The sequence below is a fragment of the Vitis vinifera genome, chromosome 16 (genome assembly GCF_030704535.1).
Source record: "Vitis vinifera cultivar Pinot Noir 40024 chromosome 16, ASM3070453v1".
Taxonomy (NCBI): Eukaryota; Viridiplantae; Streptophyta; class Magnoliopsida; order Vitales; family Vitaceae; genus Vitis; species Vitis vinifera.
In genome coordinates, this window is record NC_081820.1 from 844,303 (window position 1) to 867,139 (window position 22,837).

The 22,837-nt window shown below is 32.3% G+C and overlaps 1 protein-coding gene across 7 annotated transcripts; it reads right to left on the bottom strand.

Annotated features, from left to right (window-relative positions):
- Positions 1 to 179: 179 nt before the first annotated feature.
- Positions 180 to 17,432, bottom strand: LOC100247776 (uncharacterized). 7 transcript variants are annotated; one of them, XM_010663777.3, is made up of 6 exons: positions 17,165 to 17,432; positions 16,755 to 16,855; positions 16,038 to 16,125; positions 6,169 to 6,391; positions 5,972 to 6,076; positions 180 to 1,225 (listed from the first exon to the last, which is right to left on the bottom strand). In XM_010663777.3, exons 4-6 carry the CDS (start codon positions 6,335 to 6,337, stop codon positions 483 to 485), a joined length of 1,017 nt encoding a protein of 338 aa, XP_010662079.1. In that variant the 5' UTR covers positions 6,338 to 6,391; positions 16,038 to 16,125; positions 16,755 to 16,855; positions 17,165 to 17,432; the 3' UTR covers positions 180 to 482. The 7 variants fall into 7 exon arrangements, with proteins under 7 accessions (XP_010662079.1, XP_010662082.1, XP_059589588.1 ...); XM_010663780.3 differs by having other exon boundaries at positions 16,939 to 17,432; XM_059733605.1 differs by lacking the exons at positions 16,038 to 16,125; positions 16,755 to 16,855 and adding an exon at positions 9,557 to 9,669 and having other exon boundaries at positions 17,214 to 17,432.
- Positions 17,433 to 22,837: the final 5,405 nt, after the last annotated feature.

Below are 22,837 nucleotides of genomic sequence, written 5' to 3' on the forward strand. Positions count from 1 at the left end.
TTATATATATATATATATATATATATATATATATATATATATATATATATATATATATATATATATTATTATTATTAATTGTTTTATTATATTTTTTGTTATACAAAAAATAGTATTCCATTTTTAGTAGCCTTCTCAAGTTCCTTAGAGCTTGCTCATGATAGATGGTTCTGAAAACCTTCTAGGGAAAACTTGTCATCAATTTTTTATATAGATTTGCAAATATTGCTCAAATCAACAGATAGTTCATTACAGCATACCATAACAACAGCCCCATGCCCTAACCCTAAGCTGCATTCAACCTATTAAAACCTCTCTTTTTCTGTCACAAATGCACACATGAACAAGCTCACTGCATCACAATGCATTCCTACTAACTACGACTCGAGAGACAAAGACCAGAGACAACTATTGGAATCAGAAAGAGAAAAAAAAAAGGGGGGAAAGAGAAACAAACAAGAATACACAACTTAGGCTGTTGTCTACAAAATATTTGGTAGCTGAGAGTCTAGTCTCTGCTGCAACTCTTTGATCTTCATGGAGAGCTCCACCTTCTGCTCCTTGTAGCTCTGCAGCAGGTACTCCTTTCCTTCTATCACTTCCCTCAACTCTCCGACTTCCCTTCTCAGCATCTCAATCCTCTCACTGTCTCCTCTTCCTTTTTCTGGTGACTCCAGGTTGGTGTCTCCGTTGAGATACCCATTTGCATGGCCGTTTCTTGGTTCAGATGGGCAGGTCATGGCTGGTGAGGGGTTTTCATTGAAGCCCACATGGCCAACACAGTGATCTGCAATTGCCTTTCTGAGCCTCTGGATTTCTCTCTCAGAATCAAACAGATCCCTGTTTGCAGCATCAAGCTGCACCTGCAGATGTGAGGAATGGGACAGCTGAGAGCTCAATGAGTTCTGCAATTCCATGATTTGATCCTGCATCTCCAGTATCATGTCGTCTCTTTTCTTCAATTGCTGCCTCAGCTTTTGTATCACTTCCCGCTTACTGAAGATGTCAGAGCCAGATTCTGAGACACATGGCGAGTCTGAGCAGTTTGAGTGGTGGAATGGCTTTGGAGGCAGCTCAAGGCGCTCAGGGGAGGATGCCCAGACAACACCGTTCTCTTTGGTATATTCAGGGGCAGGCACCATCACCAAAGGGAGAGCTACATCAGACTCTGTCAGTATTTGGCCATTGGGCTGGTGGTGATTAACATCCAAGATGCCTTCAGATCCTGTTTCATAAACACTGAGAACCATTAAGAAAGAAAAGGAGATGGAAACTCCTAAATTCATTTATCAAGACATCCCTCAAGAAAATTTTGATATCAGAATTTTCATTATAACTAGGATTTATAGTCTCAAATTAGACTATGGAATTAAGGAGATGCTTTGGCTTCAAAAACGAAAGCAATTCAATCTTGATTTGCCCAAGAATGGTCCATTTCTTGTATGAAATGAATGATATGAAAAGTAATGAGAATTTAACACACAACTCTGAAAAACTCTTAGATTGATAATGCAAAGTCAAACTGGCCCATCATCTAAAATATTACATAGTCCAGACTGAAGGGGACACAGTTTCTAACAGCATTGCATAATCCTGCTAGGTTTCCTCTTCCCACCTTCAACCTTTGCAAACCATTGACACCCATTAAATTATTTCAACAAACTACAAAGGGAAAAACAGAGACAAAGCCTCCAAAATTAGCAACCATAAATTTTCCCAATCTTCATTGAGGAGCTTCACTTGAGGTACCTCCCCTTGGCAGGTGATCCTTTTACTTTGTGTGGTGGGTTGAATAACTAATCTTCTTCTAGGCTGGATCATTTCTTGATTTCTGAAGAGTGGGAAAATCACCTCAGTGGCTTGACCCAATGTGTTTTGCCAAGACCAGTGTCCCATCACACTCCCATTTTATTGGATATAGGGGGCATGAGGAGTGGAACGCCTTTTTTGAAAATATGTGACTGAACAAGGAAGGGTTCAAGAACCTGATTAGAAATTAGTGGAGTAGCTACTCAATTGGGGGTTCATATAGCCACATCTTGGCGGCAAGCTCAAAGCCCTAAAGCATGATCTTAAAGTTTGGAATAGAGATGTTTTTAGAAACATTGCCACCAACAAAGCAGTAGCCCTGAATCAAATTGGTTATCAGGACACAAAGGAAAGAGAACCCATTCATTTATTTAAAGAGAATTGGCCAAAAGGAAGGCAACGGAGGAAGTTTGGTGGAGACAAAAGTCTAGAAAATTATGACTTAAAGAGGGAGATAAGTAGGCATGTAAAATGATGTGGTTCAATTGATTTTTAGGGGAAAAATTAGTCGAACCGACATGGTCAATTTACATTTGAACCAAAACCGAACTAACCTTTTAGTGATGGAAAAACCAAACCAAACCAAACCAAGCTTGATTAAGGTCAGTTTGGTTCGGTTTAGATGATTGGTTAGATGAAAGTTGATTTAGATCTTAAATATAATTTGTTTTTAAAATGAATTGAAACCAACTTGGATTTAAAGTCCAAAATATATTTAAACTTTTAAGCTTAAAATATAATGAATGCATTTAAAATTAATTTGACCTTAGTCCAAGAATAGTGAAATTTAATAAAGTTATAAAAAAACCCATCAAATATTGAATGTCGTTTTGACCTTAGTTTTAAAATGTCGATTTGGTTTAGTTATATTGGTAAGGAGATAAGGAAACCCGAAATCGAACCGTCAAAGTCAGTTTTTAAAATTCTCAAACCGAACCAACCTTTATGGTTATTGATAATCAAACTGATATGATTAGTTTAGATCAATTCTTTGGTTTTTTCAGTTTTAGTTATACTCCTAAAGAGAAGAACACAAAGTTTTTCAATAAGATGATCAATGCTCATAGAAGAAGGAACTATTTAGATAAAGTTAGGTAAACGATGTTACATTGTCAAAGGATGCAAACACTAAGGAGGGGGTGGCTAATGCTTTTCAATGCCTTCTTTCCAAGTAGGGGAATGGAGACCAAGTATCAATGGAGTGATTTTTTAAAATTTGATAGAGAAGATTTGGTACGTTTGGGGGCTCCTTTTTTGGAGGACAATGTATTTTCACCCCTCTCTGATTGTGTGGGGATTAAACCCCTAGGCTAGATGGTTTCTCTATGGTCTTCTAGCAATTCAGCTGGAACTTTGTGAAGCATGAAGTGATGGGCTCTTTGAGGGAGTTCTACAAGCTGGGCACTGTTCAAAGAAGTCTAAATGCCACCTTCATAGTGTTAGTTTCCAAAAAAAAAAAGGTGTTGAAAACAAGATTTCAGACCAATCAGTTTAAGGAGTGATTTACACAAGCTATTAGTAGAAGTCCTTGCCAACAAGCTTAAAAATGTGAGGGTAAAGTGGTCTCAGCCTTCCAGTATGCCTTTGTGGAAGGAAGGTAAATTCTGAATGTTGTCCTCATTACTAGTGAAGTCATCAACTCTAGGATGAAATGTGCCGATAAGTGGATCATCTATAAACTGGATATTGAAAAGGCATTTTATAGGTATTGAAGACAAGATTTCACACCAATCAGTTTAAGGGGAGGTTTACATAAGTCATTAGCAAAAGCCCTTGCCAACAAGCTTAAAAAAGTGGGGGTAAAGCAGTCTCGGCCTTCAAATATGCCTTTGTGGAGGGAAGGCAAATTCTAAATGTTGTTCTCATCACTAATAAAATCATTGACTCTAGGATGACATGTGTCAATAAGGGATCATCAGTAAACTGGATATTGAAAAGACATTTGATCATGTCAATCAGGACTTATTATTAGTAGTTTTCAAGAAAATGGGTTTTCGCCCCAAGTGGATAAATTGGATCAAGTGGTACATCTCTACAGCTTGGTTCTTTGTTTTGGCAAATGAAAGCCCTTCAAGTTACTTTCAAAATTCTAGAGGATGGAGGCAAGGTGATACTTCATCCCCGTATCTCTTTATCTAGATATGTAGGCTCTTTCGTCTATCCTAAACTGGGCAAAGGAAGAGGGGTTCATCTCGGGTTTCACAATTCGTGGAAAAGGAGGAAATGGAATGGAGGTGTCCCATTTGCTTTTTGCCAATGATTCACTTATCCTTAAGGAGAAAATGGAATACTTGAGTTGAATTGTCATGTGGTTTGACACAATCTTAGGCCTTAAGAACAATTTGGAGAAAAGTGAGTAAATTCCTATTGTGAAAGTTGCCAATGTGGAAGAGTCTGCTAAGGTCTTAGGTTCTAGCGTGGGAACCCTTCCTTATAGATATCTTGGCCTTCCACTAGGAACTCCTTTCAAATCAACTTGAGTTTGAGATATGATTAAGGAGAGATTTCAAAAACGATTTGTTATGTGGAAAAGACAGTATTTATCAAAAGGAGGCAGATTAACTCTAATTAAGAGTATGCTTTCTAGCTTGTCAATTTACTCCACATCCCTCTTCATTATTTCAAGAAAGGTGAGTTTCAAGTTGGAAAAGATCTAAAGGAACTTCCCTTGGGAGGGAGGGGACCTTAAGAGCAAGCTGCACTTGGCAAATTGGTCCTCAATTTGTCAAGAGAAGAAAAGCGGGGGTTTAGGAATTAGAAGGTCGTCCATCCTTAACAAAGCTTTCCTTAGCAAGAGGTTGTGGAGATTTGCTTGCGAGAGCAACTCCCTTTGCAAGGGGTTATTTTCGGGGAACTATAGGAAAGAAGAGGGAGGATGGTGCTCTAAAAGAGTTTGGGCAAGGTATGGGGGGGTGTGGAAGGCTATCAAGAGCAAGTGGGAAGGCTTTAAAAGCAAAACAACCTTCAAGATGGGAAATGGGAAAATGGTAGAATTTTAGACGGACAGATAGTGTGGGAATGAACCCTTAGGTGAGGCTTTCCATACGCTGCTCTCAATAGATTCCACCAGAAATGCATGGGTAGCCGAAATGTGGGAGCAAATTAGGAAGGGTGGGTGTTGGAACCTTAGGTTCACAAGAGGGATCCATGATTGGGAATTAGATAAGGTGGAAGCCTTTTTCAGGAATCTGCAGGCATTGTCATTGCAATGGAATAGAGTATAGGATGGTTTAGCAGAACACAAGATGTGACATTTTCTTAGTTAAGTCTTTTTATTCCCCCCTTTTCCATTGAAATTCAAAGGCATTCCCTACAAGCTTGATTTGGAATCCTTGGATCCTGATGAGGGTAAGTTTCTCTAAATGAAAAGCTACTTGTAGAGGATTTTGACATTAGACCAACTTAGAAGGAGAGGATGGAGAATCCTAAAATATATGTTATTTGTCTAAAGGCAATGAAGAAACAAGTGATCATATCCTCCTTCAATGTTCACTAGCAATCACGTTGTGGCATCTTATTTATGCTCTACTTGGGATAAAATGGGTGATGCACTCTACTGTGAGAAAGGCCTTTTTAAGTTGGAATGGTTTATGTGTCGAGAAAAAGAGGATGAAAGCTTGGAGAGCTGCCCCTTGTGTTTATTTTGAATAATTTGGAAATAAATAAATAGGAGAGCTTTTGAAAACATTGAAAAAAAGGGACCAAATAATCAAACAAACTTTCATGTGTATTTTTTGGAAGTGGTTTAGAATGTAGACTGGTGATAACTCTTTGTCCATGTTGGACTTCATTGATTGGTTAAGCTCTAAGTGAGATGAGGGAGCTGTTTTTGTTTTTCCATTAGCATTGTTTGGCCATTTTGGCACCTTTGTATTCATCATGACATACCTTTGTTTGCCTTTTGTTAGGCACTATTAATATATTCTACCTTTGCCTATCAAAAAGAATCCCATTAGATGTAATCATGCTGCCATATCTTTTTTTTTTTTCTTTTTTATCAGAAACAAACACATTTTCATGCCATATCAAAATATAGACAGCCCAAACAATAAAAAAGATAATTAAGCATTAAAAAAAATCATGCAGAATTAGAAAAATGAACAATTTTTGTTCCTTCAGAGGGTAAAATGAAATATCAGTTGAGGAGGAAAATGTCCCATACCTGAAACACAATGGAAGCAACTATTATCCTCTCGGGTAAAAGAATATGCATTTGAATGCAAACGACAAGCTCCCGACTTATTTCTGTCAGCAGATTTCCCACTACCTGAATTTTTAAGTAACTCTGAATGTTAGAAGCAGGTAAACTAAGAAAACTTGCCAATGCTTTACTTATGAAAAAACCTTTCAAACCATTACTTGCATTCTCCTGTTGCTTTGTGTCCAGAGCCTGCTTCAGCTTGTAGCCAAGACGAATGGATAGCGTACTTAACAAAGCACCCCCTGCAAGAAGGACCCAATTTGGTCCTTCACCCTGAAAATTTCTGGATTTTTGAGCTCTAGGTACCCCATTTGTTCTTGGTTTCATTTTAAGAGCTAGAGAATTGCTGGAGGGAAGAACTCTGAAGCATCCAAGTATGACCTACATCGACAATGCACCAAAATTCCATGGTTATCTATATGACAGAGAAATTAAATTAAATTGCATCAGGAAAGAAGCATATGTATATGTGGTAGATTTTGCACCTGGGTAAAGACTAACTAGAATATTGAAAAGCAAACATCTTAAATTGTAGAATGAAGAAGAATTGGAAGGTAAGAGAATAAATTTCTTCCTTAATTTCAATCTGTACATACCTACATATTTATACAAATATTCCTAACACAAAAAATAGAAACTTTCCTAACCAAATTCACTCAAATCCCCTTGATTACAGGATTGTCTTAATCCTCTCCTTAATTACAAAAATATACAGCTATAATCTTTCCTAATTACATTCTTCCACACTCCCCGTCAAGCCAGTGAATAGATGTTTTCTATTCCAAGCTTAGATACACTTGCTTGAAACGTCATACTGCTTAAACCTTTGGTGAGTATATCTACAAGTTGACAATTAGTAAATACATAAGGAGCACTAATCAACCCACTATCTAATTTCTCCTTAATAAAATATTTGTCTATTTTTATGTGCTTCATTCGATCATGTTGCACTGAATTATGTGCGATATTGATTGCTGATTTATTATCAAAATAAAGTCTCATTGGGCCATCCCATTTAATCTTCAAATCTTCCAAAACAATCTTCAAGCATAGTAGTTCACAAACTCCTTGGGCCATTGTGCGGAATTTTGCTTCTGTACTTGACCTCGCCACCAAACTTTGTTTCTTGCTTCTCCATGTTACCAGATTCTCACCAAGAAAGGTGTAATACCCAATGGTTGATTTTTTGTCAACCACAGATCCAACATAATCTGCATTTATGTATGCTTCAAGTACTAGTCCTGAGTTTCATTTAAATAGGATGCCCCTTTCTGGAGACCCCTTAAGGTATTGTAACACTCAATTGGTAGCTTGTAGATGAACCTCTTTTGGACTACGCATGAACTAGCTAATCACAATCACAATATATGCCATATCTTGTCTTCTGTGAGAGAGATAAATGAGTCTTCCCACCAGACGTTGATACATCTCTCTATATATCGCAATATCTTCCTCAACCTCTCCAAGCTTATGCTTACTAGTTTACATACCAACTTTCTTGTTTACTTGAGAAGGATTGTTACATGTTTATGCTGAGAAATAAAAATCCCCTACTTAGAATGTGCAACTTCGATTCCTAAGAAGTATTTCAACCTTCCTAACTCTTTAATCTCAAATTCCTTGGTTAAGCATTGCTTCAAAGTCTGTCTCTCTTTTTCATCATTTCCCGTTACAATGATATCATCGATATATACCAAAAGAGTTGTAACTCCCCCTAAATTTGAATGTTTGATGAACAACATATGATCTCCCTAACTTTATCCTTATTTCATGTTTTTCATCACTTTAACAAACCTTCCAAACCACGTCCTTGGAGATTGTTTCAACCCATATAGAGTTTTCTTTAGTTTACACACTTTTTTAATGGCTAGATCACTTCCAAATCCAGGAAGGACTTCCATATAAATCTTTTCTTCCAAATGTTCATTCAGAAATGATAACAAAACTCTAACTATGTTCATGTTTGCAACCGGCGCAAATGTCACTAGATAATCCATGCCACATGTTTGAGTATATCTTTTAGCCACCAATCTTGTCTTGTACCTTTCTAATGTCTCATCTGCTTCATACTTAACAGTATAAACCCACTTACATCCCATTGGTCTTTTTCCTGCAAGCAAATCTACCAACTCCCAAGTTTTATTTTTCTCCAATGCCTCCATTTCTCCATTCATGGCTTGTCTCCAATTTTCATTAAATAAAGTTGCAAATAGAGTGATAGGAACATGAATATTGTTCAAACTTGTAAAAAAACTCTTACGGGATGGAGACAACTTTTCGAATGACACAACATGGGAAAGTGGATAAAAGGGATGTTTAGTACATTCCTTCGTTGCCTTCCTGATGGCAATAGGGGGGTTTTGGTCTATAGGTTGTTCAAACTAAAGTTTTGCCTCAATTTATAAAGGAAGATGAGAGACTATTGCCTCATTTCTAGAAGTTGGTTGAGATTTTTAGACTTGTAAAAGTTAAGGAATTGCAGCTTTCTTCCTTGAGTACACTTTGCCAGTCATTTGATTCTTAGAAGCAAGTTTAATGGATGACTCGGGTTCAAAGGATGGTACAGATACCGGATCAAACACTTTAAGAGGGTCAATACGATCAATGAGAGGTATAAATATTGGATCAGACACTTTAGGAGGGTCAATAAGTGAAAGGAATCAATGAAACAGGAATCCTAATCCTTGTCTTCCTCAATGGAATTCTCCCCCTGAAGATAAAGAGTGGGAAAATAAGACCCACTTTCGTTGAAAGTAACATTAGTTGAGACAAAAAAATTTGGATGGTGGTTGATGACACTTTTATCCCTTTTAAGTTGACAAATATCCCACACAAATACATTTGATTGCTCTTAAATCCAATTTTCCCCTGTTTAGATTGTAAACCTGCACAAAGGACACACACCCAAATATCTTAGGAGTGAGATGGTTTGTGGTTCTCATATTAGGACAAAACGATGAGAGTATTTCCATGGGACTTTTGAAACCTAAGGCTTTGATACTAATTTGTTGTGCTTGTAGAATCTTTAATTCAAACAATGTTAGTTCGAAAACATAAAAATAAAACAATCCACAGTACATGAGGTTTTAACGTAATTTGGTCAACCATACCTACATTCATGAATGAGAAAGAATCATTTCACTATACCATATTAAATATTATAAAAGACATAATCAGATACAACTATTGGGTTCTTGAAACATCTCATGTTTCCCCACTTTTTGTATCCATACCCTGAACCATGAGCTCCCTCACTCCACCGAGTGTCTCTCATTCTTCCTCACATCTCTATCCACCTCATATAGTCTTTACAAGCACATCTCTATCCAACTCATATGGTCTTTACAAGCACATCCTTATCTCATAATCTTTTTCTCTCATGACCTAAAATATTTATAGAGATATTTTTAATAACTTTCCTTATTCTATAAGGAAATCTAATATTACAATAATTTATCAACTTAGGAAATATTTTATACAATATTATTTACAAAAAAAAGAATCTCTACTAATTAGGAACTTGGGACACTTTCCAACAATCTCCACCTTGGAACAAATGCCATTAAGTCAATCAACTCCACCTTCAATTGAAATTCATTTTGTCTTCATCTTGTGTGCTTTGTAATCTTTTGCTCTTCTAGAAATCTTCAACCTGAACTCTAATACCAAGTAAAATGAAGAAGAATTCAAAAATAAGAGAATAAATTTCTTCCTTAATTTCAATCTGTACATTCTCAAATATTTTACATAAATATTCCTAGCACAAAAAATAGAAACTTTCCTAACCTAATTCTATCAAATCTCCTTTATTACAGGATTGTCCTAATCCTCTCCTTAGTTGCAAAAATATACAACTATAATCTTTCCTAATTACATTCTTCCACATAAATCAATTGTGACCAAATAATGAATTCTAAGGAAGAAAATAAAATTGATGGATGGTGGGAAAATTTCACCAAATATTGCAGTCCACTCAAACAAGGCCCACACTAATTCCAACTAGAAGCAAAAAGAAAATTCCTGATGGCCATATTTTCATTTCGGATAAGCAAGAGAAAAATGATCACTCCCAGATAAAATTACAGTCCAGATTCTTTAACAATGCACCTATTGAGAAACTCCAAGTCGTCCACAAAAAATCCAGCACTTCCATTTACATTGAAATAGATCATAATCCCAGTACGACTCTTGCAGATTCTTTAAACTAATACAAGATTTTGTTTAAAGGAAATACTAAGTAGAAAAAAATCCAATTGTTGTGATTTATGCATTTAACAGTTTGTGAAATGGTTAAATTAAAATAATCACATTAATTAAAAGAACTGCAAATTTGTCCAGATTGCACCGCCAATGGCACAATCTAGGTAAAGGAATTTTTCTACTGAAAAATATTCAAAATTTAATGAGAAAATGTTTCTCCATCTGTCAAAATTGCAGGGCAAATGATGACATAAAGTGATAGCAGTATAACATAAGAGATTTAGCTGTTATTGACAAAGTTTCCCAAAGAATTGAGTATATTCCATTAGTCATGAACAGCTGGCACTTTGGGGATTTCTAAGTATAAAAAATAAAATAAAATTATTATATATATTTTAAAATTAAAAAAAATAAAAATAAAAATAAAAATAAAAAATAAAAACCTAAGGACAATAAGCCTTGCAAGAAATACTGGATCAGAAGGAAATGGTAAACAGCCCCTAATGAGATCCTAAGCATATAGCATATTCCACAGCCCAAGCACCATTGGCCTCTTATTCCAGTTTGACTCTTCCACTTAAGGTTTAATCTCCCATCTCACTCCCATGGACATTTACTCTTTTCCCTCTTTATAAAGTGGACCTTTGTGCAAGAGAAACACAGGCAAACACATAACATCATGAACTCAAGAAGTTACATAATTATATAAATCATTTAGAAAAATGATAAAACTTCCTCTTGCACAAAGGTCCACTTATACAAGAAACTTATACTTTTTGCAAATAAAGATTAGAAGGGGAAATATTATATTTGGATGAGAAATAAACATATTCATTGCATTAAATAGCAGGAAAATATTATACTTTAGACTCAATAATGTAAAAAGAATCCCCTAAATTTGGTTAAATTTTGAGATATATTTCTCAGACATTAAAAAGAGAAGGCTAAATAGATGAGCATTTCAAGTCATAAGAGGCCTCGTGGTACGTAAGCCTCTTAAGGTTTTGCATCGACAGTCATCAAAGATGATCTTAAGCTGCATCCCAAAGCATCAGCCTACCTTTTAATAGAATAATGGTAATTTTTGGATGCTCAAAGATGATCTTAAGTGGCATCTCAAAGCATAAGCCTACCTTTTAATAGATTTTTTTTTTTTTTTTTTTTTTGAAAGTTAAATTAGGAGAATATATAAAAAGCACTTGAAAAATGGAGCATCAAGGCCAAAAGACAAGCAAGAGAGAGAAGGAAAAAGCAAATACCAACCACCCAAACAAAAACCAACCCCCTACACCTTTAGAAAGCTGGACTGCCCTTAGTAGGTACTCCCAAAACCAGGAAACACCTCAAACCTAGACCAACTGAAACACCTTAACACCTGAAAAGAACACAATCTGCCCCCTAAGCAAGCCTGCAACCAAAATCCCTCAACTAAACTGAGATAAAAAAACAACGTCACATAATGAGAGTTGAATCCTCATCCCTCATCCCCCTTTCCCTGACTATTAGAGGAGAACTATTGTAATCAACTGAGCACTCTAGTTTGCAGATTTTCCTCTCAAAACGAGATGACGAGAAAGGTTTCCTCTTTCCTTTCTTGTCTCCATTTTCCTCATAAGGGAGTTAATCTCCTTTTCAAAACCCACAACTGGGATCCCCACAAAGCTACTGAAATTGGCCAACCTACTGAAAAGATCGTCATAAATTACCCCTCCCCTACCAAATCGCAACTGGACTCCATGGCCTTAAAGGGCTCCATCTCCTCCACCCTGACCACCATCTCCTTACATGAACAACCCTTTGCAGCATTCCTCGGAAAATCCAACAAACTCATGGATGCTTTACCAAGACTCATGGCATTATCCAATGATATAATGCCTACAATAATGGTTTGGCAACAAAGTCAACTAGCTCAAAAAGAGTATCATCAAGGTCTGTAGGTTGAGCAAAAGCAATTGTACCTCACTAAGAAGGTGTGCCCTAAGTCGAACCAGGCAATGCCTAAATGATTAAAATGTACTCTATTAGCTATTATCACAAAACCATCACAAATTTACAAAAGTTATCGCACATGAACAAAGTATCTCAAATTTGGCATGAAGAGACGGAAGATTTCGTGCATCCTACATGATGAACTAAAACAGAGATGACTATCAGCAACCAGCCTGATCAACTTAGAATTGACTCAACATGCATCTTATAATGTTTGGCAAGAATAACTAGGTAATAGTGAGAACAGAATTAGAAATTCTTCTTGACTGCAAATTCAAGAAAAATAATGATCCATGTATGACTTTAGAAGAACAGTGCTAATTAAGATGATTAAAAGTTTGTATGCCTATCAAAAAATAACAATTGTTTGCCATATTATATTCATGACAGTCCTTCAAAATATGGCATACTCATTGAGCTTTTGGAGTTGTATTTTTGTATACTCTTTTTATTCTTTTTGTACAAATCTCCTTGTAAAGTGAAGGTTTTCTTGGGTGTTTTAATCACCTTTGAATTTCATGGGGGGGATTTCTCATCCTTCTTATGTTTTATTATCATTAATTAATACATTTTTGTTTCTGATTAAAAAAAAAAATGCCATACTCATTATGAGACAACTATTCAACGGTTCATCATGATGTTGTTATTATAAGAAGTTCCCTGAAGAAAAAAAAGGGGTGAGAGGGAGGGGACCTTAAGAGAATTTTTTTTTATAAGTAAGAGCATGTATTAGAAAAGCCAAAAAAAGGGCGAAAACAGTACACACATAGTATACACTAAACACCCAAAAAACTAGGCATCCCAAAGACAAACAAGCCACCCCTTAACGAATAACCAATCTACAAAATCAAACATTAACAAAGTATGATCCTTTATATATACCTTAGCCCAATTCACAAAATTATACAAAAAAAAATATTTGATGATTTGGTCAGCCCGTTCAACACCACTGAACGCTCTCCCACTCCTTTCCTTCCATAAGGTCCACATTAGGCATAAAGGGGCAGCCCTCCATGCCTTCACCCTTCTTTTACCCACAAACGTGTCATTCCATCCAAGCAAGTTCCCCCTCACGGTGGAATGCAAAACCCATTGCACATCAAAAAGGGAGAAGATCAGATTCCACAACATACTAGCTTTGTTACAAAACAAAAAAAGACGGTCATTAGTTTCTTCTTCTTCTTTACACAAGAAACATCTATTTGGCATGTTCCATCCCCTTCTTTTCAATTGGTCGGTAGTCAAAACTCTATTCCAAGGCGCTTCCCAAGCAAAAAAACCCACTCTCACTGGAGCCCAAGACTTCCAAATAATGCACCAAGGGAAAGGATCTCTAGAAGCCCTTGTGTAGGAAGGGTAGAGAAAACTAACAAAAAAACAACCAGTCCTATTTTCTCTCCAGCTCAAAGTATCCTCCACATCTCTTCTAACAGCCAAAGAATGAAGTTTCCAAAACAAAGACTCCACCTCTCGAGGGGGTCTTAGGAGATATATGCTAAAGCAAGTTCAACTATACTAGCTATTCCGAAATGTTAAGTAATGGTGGAAGAATCACTTCCAATCATGATTATTCTCCACATTTTAGATAAATAAATCCCTTCCTGTTAGAATGTCAAAACTAGGTGGTGTTTGTTCTTAATATAAGTTTGAATTTGCCTGAATCCAAACAGAAATCAATGTAAAAGTATCATTCAAACTTTAAATTTCAAATACAAGTTAAAATTTCTGACATTTTGTAATTTCAAACATAATATCCGAAATTTAAGATCTAACTTGAAAAAAAAATGGTATTAAAGCATCTGAAGTCCAAAAAAATAAACAAACATGGCCTCATGCTGATCTTTACAGCCTTCCCTATTTGGTTGCAAAAAAGACCGAAGATGTAAACCACAGTAAACTTGTTCTATCATAGTGTTCTTTGTACCTTTTTCAGAAAAATCAGAAGAAAATAAATCTTCTACTTAAATGAATAATACCCAAATTTATGGACAAAGATGGAGAACTTGATTTGGAATATGGAGTAGTAACTTGATAACGGGGACCTGCCAACTTGAGATCACATTTGTTATCTGAGTTGACATCAAATTAAATTCTAGACCCTTTCCCTTTTATAGATCAACTCATTTAAATTAGAAACCCATTGAGAAGAATTCATTTTGTGATTAATGAGGAGATTTCGATGTTGGTCTCCCATTATGACCATTCTTGCTTCATGATTTTAAAAATAAATTCTTAATTGTGACACCTGCATCAACCTAGTAAATTTAGTTTAATTCACGTGCATTCTCTTGGGTACTCAGCATCAACTTATTGAATTATGTAATATATGTCTTATTTCAATAAAGACCTGCACTTGACATTGAGCTTAAAATAATGACTCTGACTGTTCAATGACTTCAATACTTTAAATGTTGGACATTGTCTTTTACCAAATTTTCTTCACCTACATATGTATCGATTCATATCTCTCCATTATTTCACTCAAGAAGCTACTAAGGCAGTTACACTCTAGTCCATATAACCTCATTTCCTCTCTGAAGAGAAAAGCATTATTAGCATCGATGTGTTTCAACCTTAAGTTTCACTAAGTTTTTTCCATCCACCTACCTGTTAAATATCTCACGATATTATCATACCCAAGTTTGGTTGTTCAGATTATGAAGATATGGTAAAAGAAGAACAAACAAGTCACAATAAAACCATAGAACAACAAATGTAGATTTCAAACAATATTTATTAAAAATAAAATAGAAAACTAAGCACAAACCAAACTCAAAAAATAAGAAATAAATCAAAAAAAAAAAAAAAAAAAACCTTTGATGGTCAAATATGTTTTGCTACAAATTGTTTCTTTAACTCTAGATGTGCCAAATTTTATTTTAACAAACAATTTCTTGGTGTTAATCATGAAGCCAAGCAAATTAAACTTCTTTTCCCATGGGTATACCATGCATAAGCACTTTCCTGATCAATGAAATTCCCTTCCTTAGATTTTATTTTTTTTTCTCTTTTTGGAAAAATGAAATACTCATTAGTTTCAAAAAAGAGATGGAAACTGACATGTTATGCAACAGGGTCAAATCCATAAAGATAAATAAAGTAGCCAAGAAATAGTTAATGTTTTAAAATGTGTAGAATGTAGGCAATGGATCCAAATCCCTACTAATATCCACTATAAAGATATTTAATATGGATAGAGGGATTATATTAAACATTAAAGATGTTATAACTTATATACAATAATGAAGTGCTAGATATTAAAACCTGAAAGGTAAAACAAAATTTTAAGTATCAATAGTGTAATGCAATGGAAGTTTCAAGCAAACATCTCAGAGGCAAGTAGAGGCTTAAAATGTTACAGATGCATCAGCCATAGACGTTGCAAGTCATAAACCTCATAGCATTGAGGCCCAAAGATATCAGGTGACAGAGACACAATAGGAGGCTCAATATATAACTCTTGTACCTCTTAATTGATTGTTGTTATAAGAAATAAACCTCATGGTATCTGAGCTGCTAAGATTAAGCCATGGGTCAATTCCTTGAGCAACAACTTAAGGCTGCTTACGGCATAAGAATTACATGGCTTTGAAACAAGAACAGAAATTTCTAGTTGGCTGCCTTACAGCTTGATGCAGCATTACTCAAATGCTACGACAGCAACTATAACAGTTTCGACAGCAAAGATAAGGGTAGACAATCAATATCAGAACCAACTCAACTATAAAACAGCACATATTCAAAAATCAAGACTCCTTTTGAATATTGCAAAGAACGCGGAAAAGGCAAAGAAAAAGGATGAAAAAGCTTGAGAACAGAATCCATCTTGAAAATTTACCTGAATAACTTCCTTTAGTAAGCTATTTTGGAGTTCACTATTCTGCCCCCCCAATCCTTTTCTAGGGCCAAATGGAGCATGACCCTGCCTTAGGAATGGAAGATTTTCAAGAAGAAAATGATAAGAGTTGAAATTAGTAAATTCTGATGCTAGGAACCAACATAATTTACATTCTAGAGGAATTGAAGAAGATTTGAAGAATTTGAAAACACATCCAAGCAAGGTGATGGAATTTGGATGCGATCCTCTTGAGACTAAAAATTTCTTCTACATCCCTATCATACTCATATTTTAAACATAGCACCAAGGGCCAAACTTCTTCATGAGAAATCCCTTCACATTTACAATAGAAGGAAAATAAAATCCAATTCCTTTTCCTTCCTTTCCATTAATTAAATTCCTTTTCATCAAAGATTCAATTCCAACTGCGGAAAGAAGACCCACTCAAAAAACAGTGAAAAAAACCCACAAGGATGTGCACAAATTAAACAAATGCGACACCCAACCGGCTTACAATGACCACAGCTTGTCAACCCACAACCACTTTCCTTGAGGCCCCTCACCCGGACAAATATCCTACATCACAACCCATCACTTCTGCCAAGAATCTCAACCCCAAAAAATACCTAAAAAACACTATTTTGCACCATCATTCTACACCTTTACATCCAATAACACATTACAGCATCAAATACATATGCATTCAGATTCACATACCTAAATAGAGGAAACTATGGCATGTTGAGTTTAACATTCAATGTGGTCACAGTAAACTGTATATTAAGCCAAGATTGTTTTGATACGGACATTCCTCCAATCTGTGAATCAAATCAAACACATTACAACAGAACAACCATTTGGCGGCAGAGAAAAATGCGGGCAACCGGAGCAGAAATCAAACCTCGATTCATCCATTTCCTCATAAAAAATAAATAAATAAAGACAAAGGAGTCAAACAACGCTATCCTCTTATCCTCCCCTCGGTTTTCTCGTCAGACAAACGGAAAACGGGAACGAAAACGAAAGCGCGGATCAATCGGAAACTCAAAACCAAACCAAACCAAATCAATCATCGCATTAACGATAAATAAATAAAGAAAAGAAAAAAAAAACTAAAAAAAACAAACCTCATTCAAGAGATTTGCAAAACCCTAGGGTTTGTGTTGATAGTCTCACCGCGGGTGCACCGGAAAAGCCTGTTCCCTCCTTTCTTCTGTGAAACCTGAATACGTGAGAGAGAGTAAGAGATTTGGCGGCTTTGATTGCAACAATTTCGAATAACGGAGGAAACTCAAATGCCACGTCAGCACACCACGTGTTCACCCGTGCCCTAGCAAATAGACTTCTGCTTCTTTTGCTGCTTCAGTTTCTACATCCATCCGCCCATCGGGGGAGATTTTTTTTATTATTTATATTCCTTTATTTAAATAATAAAAATAAAATAAAAAAATAAAAAAGAGGAAAGGGTAAAGTAATCAAGCATTAGAGTGAAAACAATGCTTTTTCTACTTTGGGCTTTAGGATAAGGAAGGCAAGTGGACGTTTGGCTTATATTACTTTTTGTTGCTTTCTCTTAATCTATTCCTCCTCTTCATCTCCTTCATTTGGATCTCTAGATTTCATACCTTCTTTGTTGGACACTCATCCAAGATACTTACAACAACGAAGGAGTGTATAAAAATCCCCGAGAAAGCAAATTTTTAAATAATTAAATATTAAAATCGAAGTTAAAATCATAATTTTTAAAGAGTAATATTAATATTATAAAAATTTTATTAAATATAAAAAAATTTCTTATAAAACTTGCATATTAAATTTATTTTAAAACATAAACATTATAAGCAAACAAACTAACTTCTTATATAAATCAAAATAAAATTTCTATAAAAAGCAGGATTTTTTTAATTTTATATTAATATGAGTTTTTTTAATGTTGGGTTTTTAACTTATTGAATCAAATAAATATAAAAACTTTTATTAAACTCAATAATCAATCCAAACATAAGCATTGTATTAATTTTCCTTTTTTCTAGCCTAAAATTTCTTTACATAAAATTATTTAAAGAGGTGTAGAAACTTTTTTATAAGAAATATTTTGGAAAAAATTACTCAAATGCATCTAAATTTAGAAAATAGCTTTTAACATCTTGAAGTTAATACAAACATAACCTTAATTTTTTTTTCCATTATTCCTTGTTGATTATTCAAATAATGACCCATAAAAAGCATAAAAAAATACAAAATTACACAAGAAGAATAATAGTTTCCTTATTGGGAAAAGTGGTTTATAATTTATTATTTTGAATAAATATAGAAAAAAAACCCCAAAGTTTATAAATTAATTTATCTTTGTTCATTTAAAAATATTTTAAAATAAATACACTTTTTTATAAGTCAAAAAATTGATTTCCCTTTTAGTTGTGATTTTGTTAAATTGTGGAATTTTTTCTCCCAAAAACAAACATTTTTAGGAATATTGAGCAACAATAAAATAAAATATTTTAAAAAATTAAAACTGAAATAGTTAAAAATTAAATACAATTAAAACCAAAAAAAAAACTTAAAATTTTATCTCTGATGGTATTTTTTTTACCACTTCTTGATATCTATATTTACAAGTAGCATACTTTTACTAAAGTGAAAACCAATATTTTATTTTTATATTTTTTGCTTTAATATTTTTTGTTTTAATTTATTTTATTTGATAATTTTATTTAATATTATAAAGTAAAGTTCATTTTAATACATAATTATTGACTTATGAAAAAATATATGTATTTTAAAATATTTTTAAATGAATAAAGATAAAATTAATTTTTAAAATTTTAGGTTTTTTTTTTTTTTTTGCGATATATTTCAAATTACTAGGTAAAACCACTTTCCCCTTCTTATTTTCCTTTTCTTTCCCTCATTTGAGCATGCCTTGTGTGTCTCACTCTCATCCATCCTTTGGACATGTAGATCTCAAGAATGTTTGTTGAAGACTTAGTTATAAAGTTTGGAGGCAAGGTACAATTTTTTATTTTTTATTTTATTTTATTTTATTTATTTATTGTGGGTTGTAATGAAAATTTAGAAGTAAAGTTGGTATGGGTATGCTTTTTTAATATGAGCTGCACATGTACAAAATCATACAAGAGTTGTCCCACTTGCCATCCACCAAGTACCCTTTTTAGATGAAATATTATTTTGAGTGTTTCACACTCAATCTAGAAAAAGCCCCTACAATATATAACTTTATAAAGAAAAGAAAAAACCAAAACCAAAAAAAAAAAAAAGTATGTCTACTTTTATGATATCTTGGTAAAAAAAAAATTTATGATTAGGGATTTATTTTTATCAATCTAATCATCATTTTTGATATACAAGTATGTAGTAAAATTGTCTATAATTTTTTTTTTAACAAAAAATTATTTTAATACTAATAATTTTGACTTTTGAGTCAAAATGGTCATTTATCGAATAAAGGTAGATTATAGATTTAGTTGGTATTTGGTAAATCAATTTAATAAATTAATTTAAGTTATTAAATTAATTAAATATGTTTGATAAAATAATTTAATAATATAACTTAAAATTATAAATAATATTAAGTAATAAGTAAAATCAATTGATTTATTCTTAAATCCATATATTTATTTTTTATCTTTTTACTTTTATTTGTAATAGTTACCTCCACGATCATTCCACATTCCACGACTCTATTATTATTAAACACTCTTTATCCTAATTATAATTTATGAGAATAAATATGTTGATAATTTAAAATATTTTTTAAATTAATTTTATCAAACAACTTTAATACTTAAAATAATAATTAAGTAATAAATTTTAAGTTAATAATTTAATTTAAAGTCAATTTAAGTCCTTAATTAATAAATATTAAATTTTACCAAACACCCCTTTACTACCATCTTTTAAAACAAAATTTTATTTTAATACAAAAAATTTCGAATTTTGGATCAAAATGACTCTTTTACCCAACAAAAAAAAATAAAATTACATCAACTATAAACCTTTGCGAACTTATAGATCAAAATAACCTACCTTTTTAATTTTTTCGTGGCATCTACAAAAATTAGAAATCAAAAATTCTAAATATGTATTAAAATTGCAGTTTCAAGACAACTTATAAATTCATTCTAAAACCATAATTTCAAGATTCAATTTTTAATAATTAAGAAAACAAATAAATAAGGTATGCGATAAAAAATAGACCATTTTGAACATTGGTTTCAAAAGTGACCTTCATTAATTTCATTATTTTACCCCCTAAGTTAAATAATAAAAGAAAAAAATCGTATAATTTATTTACTAATTTTAGGAAAAAAAATATGATTTTTGTCAAATAGTAATACTTGGATTCACACCCTTTTTTAACATGTCTAAGAGACTATAAATGTAGCCAAAAACCTAAGCTAATGGCAAAGCAGCGGAAAATTATGTTTTGGGCCCAATTGAGCCCAAAAATTAAGCTATGTTCCATATTTAAGCCCAACACCCAATAAAAGAGTAAAAATTGAGAGTAAGGATATTGTCTTTAAAAAAACCCTAAAATACTCTTAACCATTAAATGAAAAAATTAACAAATCACCTCACCTTTCTCATATTATCTATGATTCTTTTGTTCTTCTCTCACCTGTTTAATAGTGGAATCAACTTGAATAATTTTTCTTCATCAAATATGAAAGATGGTTAAAAATTATTATTACCAAATGTATTTTTGAAGTGAATAACTTTTAAATACCTCATCAAATGCTATTCTTTTTTTTTTTCAAACTTACATAATATATAATAAATATTATTCTTTATTTCAAACTTATATTATATCTCATATATATTAAATAATTTTTAAACACCTCATCAAATATTAATATTATTTATTTGTTCTAACTTATAAATTAGATATCATCAAATATTATATTTTTTCAAATTTATAGAACATATAATAAATATTTTTTAAATACCTCATAAAATATTATTAATTTTTTTTTCTAACTTGCAAATTAAACACATGGTGTTTATTATTTTTTTGTAAATAATGTAAACACTCGCATGCGCATATATATATATATAATATTAATCAAGAAGACAATATTTCTAATACTAATTTACCAACCTTTCAATAATTTTGAAAGTGTAAATAGGGTAATTGGTCGAATTAAGGTATTCAAAATGTTCAAAATTTCTCAATTCCAAAATTACATAATTGCTCTCCACACTAATCCTAAATATTTTTCAATAAAGATTTAAATATTTAAAACCATTAAAATAAATACTTTCTTATTAAAGCAATTTTTTCAAAGTAATAAGATAAAAATCATGAAATCTTCAAAACTATAATTACAACAAATATTTTTAACTTTAAAACTAATTTTATAATTTAAATTAATGATTTTAAAAAATAGAAATGTTATAAAAATAATTTTTGTTTATTTTTAATGCCATTTAAATATGATTTTTTTTAATCTTTATTGATAACAGTGAAATTATATTTATAAAGGCAAAATAATAAAAATATATATTTCATTTAGTTTACTTATAATGAACAATTCAAATATGAATTGATTTTAATTTTATTTCCTATGTATTCATTTTTGTAGAGAATGTCTTAATGACATAGTTTGGTAAAAAAAAAGAAAAACAAAACTATTCTTAATATCAAATTCAAGTTATTTAAAAATAGTACAAAACCTATTAGAAGTCTTGTACACCCTTATATTCTTAGCACATTTCTTTTGTACAGTTAGTGTAATACCCTTGTACAATGACACAAATTTCATATATCTCCTAATTTATATGTCCATGTAGGTGTATTAATCATATTTTCAATGGTTTGGTTGAGAAAATGGTGGATGACTTAGGGTCAATTTTTTTTTCCCCAAATATCATTATTGGGAAAAATATTGGAGTTTTCATGTGAGAGTTAAATAAAGTGCATGACATCGGTATACAATCATTGGGTGACAAGAAAAATAAAAAAGTAGTTTAAAATCAATTAAAATCATTCATAAAGGGTAATCTTGTACACCTTTGTACAATTGATACATTTCCCTTGTACAGTTAGTGTAATACCCTTATACAATTACACAAATTTTATATCTCTCCTAAGTTATGTGTCCACGTAGGAGTGTTTAACCATATTTCCAATGATTTAGTTGAGAAGATGGTAGATGATTTAAGGTCAAAATTTTTTTTCTCCAAATATTATTATTAGGAAAAATATTGGACTTTCCATGCGGGAATTAATCCACTTTTAAAGTTAGGTCATATGAAAACATTTTAATTGAGTACTTAAAATAAAAACTTTCCATCCATCCTCTTTCTTTCTTTTTCTTTTTCTTATTTTAATAAATTTTCAATTAATTCAAATCATTAAAAAAATCCTTAATAAACAAATTTGTAACATTTCATATAACTTATTAGTAAAAGTCACGTTCAAAAAGTTATTAAAATAAGGAAGAAAGAAGATTAAAAAAAAATTAAACCTTTTATTTTATAATAATTAAAAAAAAACTTTAAAATACTTTTTAATATAAAAAAAATTAAAATAGTGAATATATTTATTTTAAAAGTATTTTAATCATTAAATTATTTACTTCTAAAATGTAAAAGATAAAAATAAATGTAAAATATAATTTTTATTTATTTAAATTAATATTTTTTTAGAAAGTATTTTCCAAAATAGTCTTTGAATCATTAATATAATTTTTATTATTTATAATTTAAAAATAAAAAAATAATGTTGATTTTTCAATTATTTATAAAAGAGTTTAAAAAAATAATGAAAAATCCAAAAA

Coding starts and splice junctions, on each gene's coding strand:
- LOC100247776 (XM_059733605.1), bottom strand. CDS start 6,337: ATGAAACCAAGAACAAATGGGGTACCTAGAGCTCAAAAATCCAGAAAT. Junction 6,077..6,168: donor AAAGCAACAGGAGAATGCAA/GTAATGGTTTGA, acceptor TTAAAAATTCAG/GTAGTGGGAAATCTGCTGAC. Junction 1,226..5,971: donor TTGCTTCCATTGTGTTTCAG/GTATGGGACATT, acceptor TTTATGAAACAG/GATCTGAAGGCATCTTGGAT.